The sequence below is a fragment of the Sinocyclocheilus grahami genome, unplaced genomic scaffold (genome assembly GCF_001515645.1).
Source record: "Sinocyclocheilus grahami isolate Dianchi unplaced genomic scaffold, SAMN03320097.WGS_v1.1 scaffold44.1, whole genome shotgun sequence".
NCBI classification, from domain to species: Eukaryota; Metazoa; Chordata; class Actinopteri; order Cypriniformes; family Cyprinidae; genus Sinocyclocheilus; species Sinocyclocheilus grahami.
In genome coordinates, this window is record NW_015505223.1 from 761,719 (window position 1) to 777,183 (window position 15,465).

Below are 15,465 nucleotides of genomic sequence, written 5' to 3' on the forward strand. Positions count from 1 at the left end.
CTGTGGTCATTCTGACACTATGTGAACGCAGCTTGTGGATGGTGTTCCAGAACAGAGATAAGTGAGGTTTCTGGACCTAATGTGAAGGCGCCTGAATATCGAGAACGCGAAATGCAACATGGAAGCACGGACAGGTTGTTTTAACAGTCAGATCTTGGCTATATTTTGTGCTTCACTAAAGTCCTAATGTGAACTTCACAACTACAGACAAAGCAGTGAAATGACACAAGACAATGCAAAACACAACTGTTAACATATCCCAGTCATCTCAATGTAATCTTCCACTTGAAACTACAGTATGTTGATGTTTCTTAAAGAGATAGTCCACCCCAAAATGAAAATTGTAATTTACTCCTCTTGTCATTCCAAACCTGTATGAGTTTCTTTCTTCTGCTAAACACAAACAAGCAAACAGTTTTGGTTCCCTTTGACTTCCATTATATTTTTGACCATACAATGGAAGTCACTGGGAACCGAAACTGATCCACAGAGGAAAGTCAGTTCTACATGTTTGGAACGAAACGAGGGTGAGTAAATGATGACAGAATTTTCATTTTTGGGTGGACTATCCCTTTAGACGCGGTCACAATGACAGCGCTGAAATCCGCTTCAAGTCACCAAAACCCATTGAAAATGAACTACAATTCGCTTTCAGTATGAACACAGCTTAAAGGGATAGTTCACTTTCAGTTGCTGGTCCCCATTGACTTGGATAGTGTTTTTTCCCCCCCATACTATGGAAGTCAATGGGGACCAGCAACTGAAGGTGAACTATCCCTTTAACCCTCAAGTAAGTTTCAGTCCGCTGCGCTGCAAAAGTTTACTTCAGATCTCATTGCTGTTTGATCTTTTTGTGAAGTGCAAAATATTCTATACAACACTTTTTCTAGCTGAAGATCCTGCAAAAGACATTTTTCGTTCTTTTTTTGCATAGACCCCAGTGCCAAGATCTTGTAATGAGAGCACTGTGAGGGCCAAACAGACAATGATAACACACGACTCAAACACACCGAAAAAAATGTTTCCTTTGATTTCACAATAGTCTGACCACAGTAGACACGTTTTATTTAGCTAGTATTTCTCTATCTATATATCTACTATCTATTTATAAATAGGCACTCGCCACCATGTTGAGACGTTACGAGAATTTGGCGGTAGCTCCGCCGGTACATGGTGGGGCGGTTCGTTAAAGGAGAAGGATATTCCCTTTATGGGACGCGCAGGTTTGACTGGCCTTATCAACAGATGTCTTGACAAATTCATCAATGCTACGACCTGCAGCAGTAGCTTGGGAGAACATCTCAATTGTCTTCCGAAAAACTTGCCGCCATGGATGCAGGGAGTGTTACAGATCAGCTGATGTCCAAAATGACCGTAGCCATGGCTGTCTCCATCTCTTTTGGGCCTGAGCACCAGTTGAAGCACCATTAGAAATGTTCCCTGTTGTAAGGGGTGGAGGTGCATAGGTGCATGAGAGCTTACATGCAGACCAGGCTTGGGGTTTGGAGAGGAGCACGAGCAAAAAGAAAGGGCAAATTCTGGTTAGCATGGTGTATGTTATGTGTGTTATAATCTGTGAGACCAATGAACTCTGCATAGAGTAGACTACCTCTGAGGATCAACTGAGGTAACGCTAAAGACGTTACAGATACTACCTCTATAAGGTCCAATATACACTAAAAAACCAACGATGGAGACTAAATGAGGCACAGACATGCATTTCATACTCAAACCGAAGTACATGTATGTATAGCACATATAATAAAACCTAAAGAATCGAAGGCAGGCAACAGTTGCCCTTTAAGATTTAAACTGCATATGCAGATGTGATCGTAAGAAATGGTTAAAAATTAAATTATTAAGATGGCATTATTTTACATTGATTACATAAAAAAACACAAACAGAAATGACCCAGTCTGACATAATCAAGTCTTGAATGGGTGCAGGCTGACTTGTTGCCTCATTGAAGAGGTGGAGCTAGATGAGAGTGGGCGGGGCAATGTTGAGAAGGGGCGGGGCCAGCTGGATGCATGCACTGGTCACACGTCGAAACCAGGCAACAAGGAGCAGCTGCAGTGTCTCATCTAGTGTTGACTGAGCTTGGAGAGTCTTCAAGGCAAATGTCTTTAGAAAAAGAACTGCAACAGAAAGTGACTGTTTTTCTGTTCAGTCCAGACCTCCGCTCCATATATATATATATATTTTTTGTCATCTGAAAAAACTACAACAATAAAATGGAATAATTATCTTTAAGAGAGTGTCATTTAGCATTAATATTACACGCAAGTGCAATTGCTGAATATATAAATGTATCTATATTATATTAATTATATTTATTTCAATTACATTATTAGCAATCTTACTGACCAAAACAGTAGTGTACTGTTTGATATGAAATTTGTAAATTAAAAAATAAAGTGGTAGTACTTCTGTTGATAGTATTTACCTGCTCAGGTGTCATCTCCAGCTTTGGCCCTCCCATTCACACTAATGCTCCGCCTCTTTCCTTAATGCATTGAAATAAGCGGGGCCCCATCCAAAATAATGAATCTGACTGTAGGTAAAGACTGGCCAAGTGAACAATGTAGAATTTCATCTGTATGGCATGGCTGTGCTCCTCCTTTAGTGACTGAATTGTCTGAGAACATAATAAGAAAAACAATCATCCACTTACTGTTTGTTAAATCACGTTTTTCTACAAAATCTAATTTTAAACCAGAAAACTGACATCAGTCATCAAGATCTCACCCCATTAAACAACATCATTGCTTTGGTTTGGAAATAGTTATGCCCAAATTCCTTCTTCATCATCCTTTCAGCCCAAAATACATCCAGATATCCAGAGGTCAGCATGAAATGAGGAGAATTAGATGAGTTAAAGGTATTTAAATTAGGAAATTTAGTGATTGTATTACAGTGAGCAACAGGTAAATTATATAGTAGTCCATTGCCTGCTGAAAAGACCATCCATATATTATAATTTGATTTCAATAAGTGTTGTTACCATTAACTAAAACTATTTAAAATAAAATAAAATGTAAATAATAGAAGAAAAACGTAACCAAAAATAAATGAAAATTAGAAATGTTGCGTTGCAACTACATGAAATACATACAGTAAAATTAACAAATAATATAATTGTATATAAATAATACAAAAATAACACTTATAATATATACTGCACCAATACTTTAGATCCTTGTAATGTTATTTATTAATTTTACAGATAAATTTTTTAAAAACATATTTATTTAATCTTGCCTACTGTTGAATTTCTCAAATTTTATTTGCATTTTCACATGCAAAAACAATGCCAGTGACATCGCTGACTCTTGACACTATATTTTAATACAAAATGTGATTCATATCATGATGTGGCTGGCCATACTCACTATTTTATGCTGGTTAGTGCAGTTTTTTTTTTTTGGTGGGTAAAGGCTGACCAAGTTGGTAGTAAAATGTGGCTAATGTGGATTTGCTGACTAACAATTTTGTGATTAAGCCTGGCAGCCAGGGAATATCCAGCACACCAGCATCCCATAGGGGTAACCAGCATACCAGCAGCCAAAACAAAACATACAACTCACTAATCTGGTCTTTTCAACAGGGTCAAAACAGCCAAACATGCATTGGTATTTTTGGTTAACAGCTTGTAAATAACACAGAAAAAAAGGCCTAATATTACCTTGATGATGCTGAATTCAAAAATATCATTAAAGTGCCCCTATTATGCCATTTCCAAAATTGCCTTTCATGCAGTGTGTAATGTAGCTGTATGTGAATGTAAACGATCAGTAAAGTTTTAAACGAGTCGTTAGTAATTCGAATCCCACTTCCGTGACGGCTACACGTCAGGGGGTAATACATTTGCATAATGCATGCCTATGTTCTACGTTGGCCGGCTGCGAACAACTTGACCCCGCCCACCTACACGTCATTCTACTGACGACTGCTTCTCTAATCTCGGGGAGTTCAACGCGGGATTCACAAAATGCTTGCTGTTGAAAGATGGATCAGTATCCTGTTTATTTGGACCAGCTGCTCCACTGAATCACAACCTGTAAGTATGATAAATCACAGATGTTAATATTTTCTATAGAGGGTTCAAAATTTGTTTCCGACACGCGCTGTATGCCGTAGACCAATCACAACAATTCGAACGAATCGTTTGAGAATCGCTGGAAAATGAGGTGATATTAAATGCATATTTTAAGAAAACGAAAGCGTTTTTTGATCTTGCATGCATGTAATCCTATTGTAGGAGACTCCCAAAACAATATTAGGAACCGTAAAAATTGTATAATAGGGGCACTTTAAAAAAAAAATCTACGTTTTTTTCAAATGTACAGTATATATATAAGCTTTAATGCTCTTATTAAAATAAAAGTGGTAACGTCAAAAGGTTTGGTTTCTTTTTTTCTACAATGACAAAAAGAAGTATTTAAAATGTATCATTTAACTTACAACCTGCAAAGGAGTAGAAATAGTGGAAATCAGGATTAGGCATAAAATAATGTCTTCAGAATCATTCATACGTGTGAAAAACAGTTGAGAATTGAACAAATAGTTGTAACCCGGCTCAGAGGAAAAATGAGACTCATGTCGTTGTGGCAGTTTTTCTGTTGATTAAGTGATAATACAAGACTCCTTTGCCTTACAAATGGTTGTCAAAAGCAAGAATACTACAAAATGCATCAAATTTTGTGAAAAAGTGTGACGTGCTCAAGCAAATCAGGCACCATTTTTGGAATCGGCACCCCAAAATTAGTAATAAACAAGTATTGAATTTCATGTGATGCAGATTAGATAGAAATACTGCAAAGTAGAGACCTGCGCGGGACGGATTTTTCAGTCCTGCTCCCACAGAATTCTGTCAATCTTGTCCCACTCCCGACCGCAACATTCATGTTTTGTCCCACTCCCACCCACAAAAGCCTGCATAAAAGTAGTCTATATAGATTTTTTTCAGTACATCCATGAAATTTACATGAAAGTTCTGTGTCGCCTAGCCACAACATCCCAGCAAAAACGCTCATCAGCATTCACAAACCACTATTATTTTTAACAGAAAAGCAAGCATAGGCTGCTGTGTGCATGGTTTGGCATGGCAGAATGCGCGCAAAGAGCACTCCCTTTATAATCACTAAAAAGCTGACATCTCAGTTCATCGCAGTCTCACAAAGCTGTTATAACACGATGAATAAAAGCACAATGATTCTTTCATAATGTCTACACTTCGTGTGTTAGAATGAGAGGATTCTTGAGCACGCAAATTTCAGCGCTGCACAAAACTCCGGCGTTTTGAGCGGTGAATAGATTCTAACTTAAACAACTCTGATTGACCATTGCGTTCCAGAAATCAACAGATATGTCTGTGATTAGCGTGTTATAAATAGAAACTCTGCCTATGCTTGCGCTTGTTAATCATTTTTATTTTATATTAGTTGTTCTTGTTGCTTTTTGTGCAATAAATGAATAATAATTTATTTGATTTTAGATATTTATATTTTGCGGGAATCCCGCGAATCCTTTTGTTCTCCCGCATCCCGCATACACACGGGTGTCTACCCGCCCGCATAAGGAAGAAAAATAATGCCATATGTCTTCGAAACAAATTTTTCAAAGACATATGGCATTCTGAACATTCAACAAAGACATTCTGAAATTTAACATAGTTGTTTATTTAAGCTGCGAATATTTCAACTCAAAATATTTCACACACATTTTCATAATTAAAAATTCAATAATTCATATTCACCTTCCAGAATTCACTTCCAAAATATTCAATCTGTTTAAAAATACGATGCATAATATTCGACAGACAAATTTCAGTCCATTTTCCAAATTCGCTTCCACAAATTCAGTGGTTAAAATTTGACAGAAAATTTGTCTTTGCACATCCGGGAGCTGCAGGAATAGCAGTAGAGCACCGATGCATGATCTCCAGCTGCTGTCAGTCGCTCACCAGCAGGTGGCGCAAGCGGCTGTTGATGAAGACCAAAGCAACCGGTGGATTGAGTCATTCATTCACAAAAACTGATCTGCAGAAATGGAGCAAGCGCTGAGTAGAAATTTTGATTATCGGGGCCAGTATAAAACATGTGGAAAAGCTGATTGTGTGTATGTTTAATTCAACATCTTTGCTGTTTCCCGTAGCCTACATGTAAGCAGCTTTCTCTACCACAAAGGAGATTATAATGCTGTTTTACTCGACGCTGAAGTACAGAACTAACATTACATCTGAGGAAGACATATATTGCTTTCAGTTGCTTAGTTTCTGTAACTTTGTATCATGGCTTGTGGGACGCTGCTGTAATACTGGGGTTCCCCTCATACAGTATACATCACACCCCAGGATTGAGTGATAAGACCTCAGATCTCAGAATACACTTTATTGATGATTATGCGAACTATATACAGGCAAGCAAATGAGGTCAGAAGAACGCAACACACCCCACTTTCTTTATAATTTCTTTCCCTTACCACTGATCTATTGAGTCAACAGTCATACAATAATAATAATAATTTCATAATTAATAATTTATGCATTTAGCATGCGCTTCTATCCAAAGCGACTTACAGTGCATTCAGGCCAGGGACTCGCGCTAACTGGACCCTTTACCGTCCGCTTTTTTATTTTACAAAATCAGTTTGGGTGAATGCAAACAACTTATTGATCATGAGCCCAACATCCAGCACGGCAAGAAAACATTTAATCTACCTGAGGGAAGACGTCTTTCATTGTAAGTTAATGCTGTTAAATAAAGAGGAAAAAAAATGCATTACAAAAAAAGATTATAATAAAATAAAATAAATACTTCTTGCGTAGGCTATTCTTAAACTTGGACCTCATTATTGAAGTAAAAATCCAAGCACCAGAAGCAGCCCACACTCTCTTAAGTTTTCTTCAATTGAAAAATATGCATTTTCATTCATTCAAAGGCTATAGTTGCAATAATATTTTAGATCAAAACATTAAGTGCCATTGTTTAAAAAAAAATACTTGATTGACTGACGTTTCATAGACCTTCAGTTGTTAGATTTTCAAATTTCATGCCGTTTGTAATTTCACAGTATTTACACCTCCTCAGTTACACGTGTGAAGTCACAATTCTATAATGGTACAATTTAATGTAAAGAACTTTTTAACCGCAGGCAGACTGAGGCCTACATTATGGTACAGTACAAATATTTGGAACGTCCCTTATTCTGTCCCTTATTATCTTAAAGAATAAACACTATTTTCTTAAAGAATAAGATAAAGAATCACAATTGTCCCTTATTTTCCATTTCTTATGTTAATTGGCAATGATGACGTAATTACCTTTTGACTCCACTGACAGCAGAACCTTGCTCAAAAAAAAAAGTCATTGTTGGAGATATGCGAGCAAAAAATTATAGATTCTGTCCCTTATTATCTTAAAGAATAAACACTATTTTCTTAAAGAATAAGATAAAGAATCACAATTGTCCCTTATTTTCCATTTCTTATGTTAATTGGCAATGATGACGTAATTACCTTTTGACTCCACTGACAGCAGAACCTTGCTCAAAAAAAAAAGTCATTGTTGGAGATATGCGAGCAAAAAATTATAGATAAAAAAATTATAATAGAAAGCGCAAAGGCACTGAAAAGGCCAGTAAAAAAAAAAAAAGTGGGCCGGTCTAAGGCATGAAACTCCAGGGCTGAAAATGAGTCCCACTCCGGCCCTGATTCAGGCTATACATTTTTTATGTACAATAAAACATACAAAGATATCAACACCACGATTAGTTTTAACAATATGCAACCACATTATATTGACATAAAAATAGGAATTCAAATCAAATTTAAACCGGAGAAAGCATTGATGCGCTATCGCACCCAAAGAACCGTCTGACAATTCCACCGACTGGGTTAAAACGTCCAATGTATTTTAATTAAAATAACTTTTAACATTTTAAATAACACACTGTCAAATTGTAAAGCTCGTATTGCTCATAGTGATTTACTACTGGTGAGATTTTGCCAATACCTCCCTTCATATATGTACAGTACACAATTATTTACATATAAAAGATCCCTGGAAAAGGTTTTTTTCATGTTTCAACGGTTGTAGTACGTTGCTAGATACAAGACTAACTTACTACAGGTTAGATTTTGCCAATATCTTCCTTATGGTATGTACAGTATACAAATATATTTTTAAAAAACTACAGTAATTCACCAAGTTTTTTTTTTTTTTATGTTCCACAGGTTGTAGTACGTTGCTAGTTACAAGACTGACTTACTTCATGTGAAATTTTGCCAGTATCTCCCTTACTGTATGTACCATTAACAATTATTTAAAAAAAAAAATAATAATAATCTGTAAGACCCCAAAAGGGATTTTTCATGTTCCAAAAGTTGTAGTATAAAATACTGATGTACTTTATGTACAATAAGGGAGGTATTAGCAAAATTTCACCTATAGTAAGTCAGTCTAGTCACTAGAAATGTACTACAACATTTGGAACACGAAAAAAACCATTTTGTTGAATTACTGTAATATTTTTCTTAAAACAATATTTGTGTAGTGTACATAGGGAAAGTATTGTCTAAGGCGAGTTATTGGCAATATATATTTAGTCAGTTTGAGTAAATGATTCATTTACTGTAAACATTAATTTGACTAAATTATTGGACTCATTTTGTACTGTGAGGTAAATTTGCAGACGGTCCCTAAATCAGCCTAGAGGCAAGTTCGGTCCTAGAGAGTTCAGCTCCAACCCTGAAAAAAAAAACTCACCTGCCTATAGACTTAGTAATCCCGAAGACATTGATTAGCTTGTTCAGGTGTGTTTGATTAGGGTTGGAGCTGAACTCTGCAGGACTGCGGCTCTCTAGGACCGAACTTGCCTACCCCTGGCCTAGGCGAATATGCAGCGAATATCAAACCTAAAACTACCACACTTGGCTTTCTATGGGTGGTTTGGTGAAACTTTGTGGGTTGTGGGCTTATATTCTGGGTTCATCTGCTTAAATGTACATAATATACAGTAATATATATTATTAATTAGGTGCCGAATTTAATCATTTATTATCATTGTCTTGAGGCAATACACCAGGTTAAATGTTTTCTTTATGGGAAATGTTTAACGTGCAGTTTTGCGTGTTCCGTAACTTGCGTTCATATCCTCCTCTGCCTGTTTATAGTTTCAGTTTATAGTTTCATCTGTTTACAGATCAGTAAGATCTGAGTTTGGTCTTTTAATAGCTGTCATTGTCAGCTTTTCCACATGTTTTATACTGGCCCCGAAAATCAAAACTTCTACTTATGCCGAGTTCACACTGCACGATTTTCAAACGTCGGATCGTCGTTGTTTTCACACTGGGTGACTATCTGGGGTAGCATTCAGTTGCTTCTGTGTTCACACTGCACGATGGATCGGCGACAGGAGGTTTCACACTGCATGACTTCACAATAGGAAGAATCGCAAACAGCTCTGTCTGGTCCGCAAACTACATTTCACAACAAAACACATGCGAGAAGTGATAAAGAAATAACGCGAGAACCTGCGTGCGTCAGACCGGAGTTCTCGAGCAAGACTGTAATTATTAAAAAAATATATACTGTATATAGCCCGCAAATTGTCTGTGAGCTGATTTCCAGCTACAAGGAGAAAAAGAAAAACAGATTATGCAGGAGGGAGATGCAGGGAACAGGGATTGGGTGTTCTGTAAAGAGAGTTGGAGGTAAATAATTTCGCAGTAACTGTTATGCTGATGTTGTGGCTGGTCAAGCAAATGTTTGTGCTTGTTTCTGTATGATATAATTGTTCATATATCTATTAAAATACTGATATTCTGGTCTATAATTCCTCCCCGAACTTCCCTCTGCCCTGTATCTTGGTCTCTCATTGGCTGTAGGTCATCGCCGATGTAGTTTTCAGTCAGAACTCATTGCACACAGCGTGATTGTGAATCGCCGACAGCTCCAGATATTTAGCATGCCAAATATTTTGCGGGCGGCGGCGACGTGTCAGCGATTCCCTCAGATCGCGTCTTTGATAATTCACACTGCGTGATTGTCACTCGCGGATTCCTGCAGCTCCCGGATGTGCAAAGGCGAATTTTCTGTCAAATTTTAACCACTGAATTTGTGGAAGCGAATTTGGAAAGTGAAATAAAATGGACCGAATTTTGCCTGTCGAATATTATACATCGTATTTTTAAACAGATTGAATATTTTGGAAGTGAATTCTAGAAGGTGAATATGAATTTCTGAATTTTTAATTATGAAAATGTGTGTGAAATATTTTGAGTTGAAATAATCACAGCTTAAATAAACAACTATGTTAAATTTCAGGACCTAAAAATGCAAGCCCTGGAAATACAAGGCATTAAAATGCAAGCACTGTTAATGCAATGCATTATTTTTTCAGTTAGTGCTATTCAACGTTTTTTTTTGTTTCAAAGACATATGGCATTATTTTTCTTCCATATCCGCACCCGCACTCGCCCATCAAGTCTTGTCTTGTGCCGCACTCTGTTGTGTAGGGTCCCGCGGGTCTCGCGGTAATCCCGCGGGAGTGCAGGCCTCTACTGCAAAGGTTATGGAAACAGTCATATGATGAACAGCAGGAAGTAGGAAAAACAAATATACACTAATTTAGCTTATTAGATAGATTAGAATAGGTGCAGACACAAACTTTGTAGTATAGTCAAGTTAACATACAAACCTGGTCTGGGGCAGATCGGTGTCCGGGATGAGGTGGTCCACGGCCTGGACCCCGATGGTGTGGTGGTGGATGTCGAGGGTGTGGGCCCTGCAGGCCGGGGTGCGGGGGGTGATGGGGGTGCTGCTGCGGGTGCTGCTGCGGGTGCTGCTGCGGGTGCTGCTGTGGGTGTGGCATGGGCTGAGGGTGGGGGCCCTGCTGAGGCGAAGGTCCATGGGGGTGCTGCTGCGGAGGGATCCCGGGATGAGGGTGTTGAGGGTGGGATGGTTGGGGTCTAGGTGGGTGCTGGTGTGGGCCTGGCTGTTGAGGGTGCTGGGGGTGTTGCGGGTGGGGGTATTGAGGCTGGGGCGGCTGTTGTGGGTGCTGCGGGTGTTGAGGGTGGTGGGGGGGAGGCTGTGGGTGTTGGGGATGGGGCGAGTGTGGGTAAGGAAGCTGGTGGGGGTGTTGGGGCTGTGGGTACGGCGGCTGGGGTTGGGGTTGAGGATGATGGGGTGGGGGTTGCATGTGGGGAGGTGGAGCGTGAGGGTGAAAATGGTCGTCCTCGTAGTTGTCGGCGATCAATTTCATCCTGCTCTGTGTCTAAATGGATAAAAAGAAGACACAAGCAGCATATTTTTGATATAGATTCTCAGATGTTCACAGAATGGAAAAAGAAATCTCTAAATGGCTTCTACAAATGTAATCAGTTTGCTTTTACTCAATGTTCAGGAGTCAATGAATCATAGACCGCCAGAAAACAAAGCTGAGTTTACAAGGTATCAGGTGGCTACAGAAGATTTTCTAATACTTTCTTTGACTTATTCCCTGATAGTTGCAAGTTGATATGGCCAGATTTTGGGAAAAACATCTCTCTGAATATAAAAAAAGAGATGCACAATACTGAATATCAGTTAAATTTTGTTCAGTTTATTGGCTGATATTGAATATTTAATTTTTACTGAAATTGTGATATTTAGTTTTTCTGCAATATACAGTATATAGATTTTAAAAATGACAAGATGGTGCCGGTGTGTTTGGCTGGCCGTCTGGTACCTGGTCTGTTTGTTTTTGTTTTGTTTGTCTCACTTCTGGCCCAAAACGCCACCGCTGTCTTGGTTTATGAGAGTCTTATATGCTCATTAACATCAGAAACACTGTGGATATACAGTTTGAGCAAGAACTTGGAGGACCGTGCTTACACCTTCCTCCAGTCCTGTCTGATGTGCTGCCGGCTTCCCTGCCCCCTTCTGCCGAAAAGCGTTGAAGAAGACGTGGAAAATAAGGCGAGCTTTAAAGTCAAAGTACTTTTCTGATATTATTAATAAATAACTGTCATAGGCCTAGAGTATTGTTTAATACTATAAATTCTGTTATTAACCCACCAAACAGCATTGGGCCTGAGATTTTAGTGGAGGCATGTGAGAATTTTATGAGTTTTTTTGTTAAAGATCGAAAACATTACATCTCAAATACCTCCTGTAGCTGGTCGATCCCCCTGCTCTTCCTTGTTGCCCTGTTGTGTTTGATCAGTTCGAACTTCTTCAACTCTCTGCCTTGGCTAAAATAGTTGATCAATTGAGGCCATCGGATTCCCCTCTTGATATTGTCCCATCAAGACTGATCAAACAAACTTTTAATGTAGTTGGGCCTAGTGTTTTATCGATAGTAAATAGCTGCCTTGCATCTGGGACTCTTCCTGACTTTTTAAAGCATGCTGTAGTACAACCTTTAATTAAAAACACTAATAAGGCTGATGATACACGGGGCAATGTGTATCATCAGCCTAAGTTGGATCCAACAGGTTATTCAAATTACAGGCTTATTTCAAAATTACCTTTTCTCTCGAAAGTGCTGGAGAAAGCTGTTCTTATTCAGCTGCAGTCTTTTTCGAATAGGATTTCTTTATTTGAAGTATTCCAGTCTGGGTTTAGGGAGCATCATAGTGCAGAGTCTGCACTTTTGAAAGTTCTCAACAATGTTTTGCTAATTGTAGACTCTGGTGATGCTGCAGTTTTGGTGTTAATAGACCTTACTGCAGCCTTTGACACCACAGTCCATGAAATTCTTATTGCACAACTTGATAGGGATTGATAGGGATTCGTGGCACTGTTTTAAACTGGTTTAAGTCCTATCTAAACAATAGGAGCTTTTCAGTTACCCTGGGTGAATTTACATCATCGTCGGCCTCTCTTATATGTGGGATCCCTCAGGGATCCATTTTGGGACTCATTTTAATTTTATTGTACATGCTTCCAATTGGGTCTATTTTTAGTAAACACGGAATATCGTTTCATTGTTATGACGATGATAAACAAATAAATGTACCAGTAAAAAAGGAAGGCAACTCCTTAGGGCGTCTTCTTGCATGCTTAAAGGACTTGAAAACATGGTTGGCTGTGAATTTTCTGCACCTAAATGAATGTAAAACTGAGACTATTGTTTTTGCACCTTCCAATGTATCTGGGTCCACTAATATTGATTTAGGCACTTTATCTATTTATGGTAAATCCATGGTAAAATGTAGGTGTAATTTTGGATAACGACTTGAAATTTGACAAACAGATTATTGGTCTTGTCTGATCAGGGTTTTTTTTTTCAATGAAGAACATTGGCAAAGGTCAAGCCATTTTTATCCTTTTGTGATTATGAAAGGGTGATGTATGCTTCTCACCTGGGCAACTGTAATTCCCGGTATGTAGGGATTAGTCAGTCTACGTTGTGAAGATTACAGATTGTCCAGAATGCTGCTGCTAGATTGTTGACAGGTTCTCGGAAACGGGACCATATTACTCCCATTTTGTCATCTTTACATTGGTTACCGGTCCATTATAGGATTGATTTTAAAATTCTGCTGTTTGTTTTTAAATATATAAACGGCCTTGCACCATACTATCTTTCTGATTTGTTACAACCTTACTCATCATCAAGATCACTCAGGTCCTCTGATCAGAAACTCCTGATTGTTCCTAGGTCGAGACGTAAACTGTGGGGGGACCGTGCATTTGCAGTGTCTGCCCCAAAGCTTTTGAACAGTTTGCCTTGGCACATAAGAACTGCCTCCACATTTGTCTCATCTAAGTCTCTTTTAAAGACTCATCTCTTCTCCCAGGCTTTTCTGCAGAATACTGCTCAGTGATTTGTTGTTGGAACCTCATTGTTTTTTATGTTGAATGGTTTGACGTTCATGCTGTATAAACAGATGTGTGTTTTGTTTGTTTATGTATGTTTAAGAATCTGTACAGCACATTGGTCAACTTACTGTTATAGCCATATCTTAATATATATTACAACCCTACTATATATTTCCTTTAGCAGTTTTCAAAATTAATATGTATCCATATTTCATTCAGTACAATTTAATGGTGTGAGGCAACATACAAACTATTAATTTGAATTTTTAGTGTTTTATGTCCTTTTTAAACTGAAATCATACAGATCTACAGATCTAAGATTGTCCATTTAACATATACTGACCACAAGATAATAATTATCGACTTTCAACATGTCATCCCTATGAAAAATTAATGATATCTTCATTCTACAATATCTTAATACTAGGTGTAATTAAATGGGTTTCTGAGTAAAGAAATGGACTGACCTGTTGTTTGAGCTGATGCATCAGTCTGTCTTTCTCTCGTTTCAGGGCCAGCACCTCCTCTTGTGTCTTCTTCTTATTGGAGGAGGACAGCTCTAGCAAAGCGATGTTAGCATCCTTCTCACTGATAGCAGCGAGCAGAGCCTGTTGTCTGAGGGGACAGACAGTCTGAGATATGTATGCAAGTACACTGAGCAGCTTTCAAGGAAAGGAACACAAAGACATCACAGGGATCAAATAATGAAGGTTGTGTTGTATGAAGGAACAGAGTCTAATCGCAAAGATTCTTACTTCATCTCCAAGATTTCCTCGAGCTGTTTTCTGCGCTCCTGTCGGAGGTTGGTCAGATGGCCGTCTCTCTCAGCCAGAGACTGTTGGGTGGAGGACAGACGCTGCTTAGTGGCATCCAACTCCTGCCTTGTCTTTTCCAAAACATTCATCAGCTCCTCCATCTGTGAAATAAAGCAAAATGTGTGCAAGATGATAAAGAGAAAACCTTTTGTTTTTCTTGTTTTCTCTTTATTTAAGTAGACATTTAAAGCCATCAAATAAAATAAAAAAAACACAAACCTTTGGATTGTCCATTGGATTATCCTTGCGTTGATCTTGCAAGATATTCCCAGGTCCTTTCTTGTCCATCTGAGGACCAAGCTTGATGACTGGGCCCTTTTTATTTTGATCCTTGGTTTGCCTTAGAAAACATACAGAGTTTCACCTGAATATCTGAATTTGATAGCAATCGCATAACCCTATTTAACCAAACGAACCCAATTAATTATCATATCACATTTTTGTCCTGTTTTCCAGTACAAATCTCTCTAACACTTTACTTAAAGCCGTTTATAATGCATTTTAACTTTGGTCACAACGTACATTATGAATACCTTATAATATACTTATAATGTACATTATGAATACCCTATAATGCATTATACATAAAGGCTTTAAGTAAAGTGTTACCCAAATATCTTTCTAAAATGAAGATACATAAGTAGCAAATTCCGTGAGTTATTAAATGTATAGTTCACCCAAAAATCAAAAATTCTGGCATTATTTACTCACCCTCATGTCCTTCCAAACTTGTATTCATTTTTCATCTGTGGAATACAAATAAAGAGAGTTTGAAGAATGTGGGCAACCAAACCGTTTTGTTTCCCATTGACTTCAATTTTATTTTTTTTCCATATAATGG

The 15,465-nt window shown here is 38.2% G+C and overlaps 1 protein-coding gene across 2 annotated transcripts in view; it reads right to left on the minus strand.

The window, feature by feature from the left end:
- Positions 1 to 756: 756 nt before the first annotated feature.
- The window catches only part of LOC107582387 (ERC protein 2-like), a 67,176-nt gene continuing 52,467 nt past the window's right edge, over positions 757 to 15,465 (minus strand). For both annotated transcript variants that reach the window (XM_016268208.1, XM_016268207.1), the window contains 7 exons: positions 14,844 to 14,964; positions 14,565 to 14,725; positions 14,277 to 14,424; positions 10,703 to 11,278; positions 2,750 to 2,813; positions 2,448 to 2,639; positions 757 to 2,222 (listed from right to left, as the gene is read on the minus strand). In XM_016268208.1, the coding sequence (XP_016123694.1) occupies positions 2,787 to 2,813; positions 10,703 to 11,278; positions 14,277 to 14,424; positions 14,565 to 14,725; positions 14,844 to 14,964 (1,033 nt within the window). In that variant the 3' untranslated portion in view covers positions 757 to 2,222; positions 2,448 to 2,639; positions 2,750 to 2,786. The remainder of the gene's footprint in view (positions 2,223 to 2,447; positions 2,640 to 2,749; positions 2,814 to 10,702; positions 11,279 to 14,276; positions 14,425 to 14,564; positions 14,726 to 14,843; positions 14,965 to 15,465) is intronic.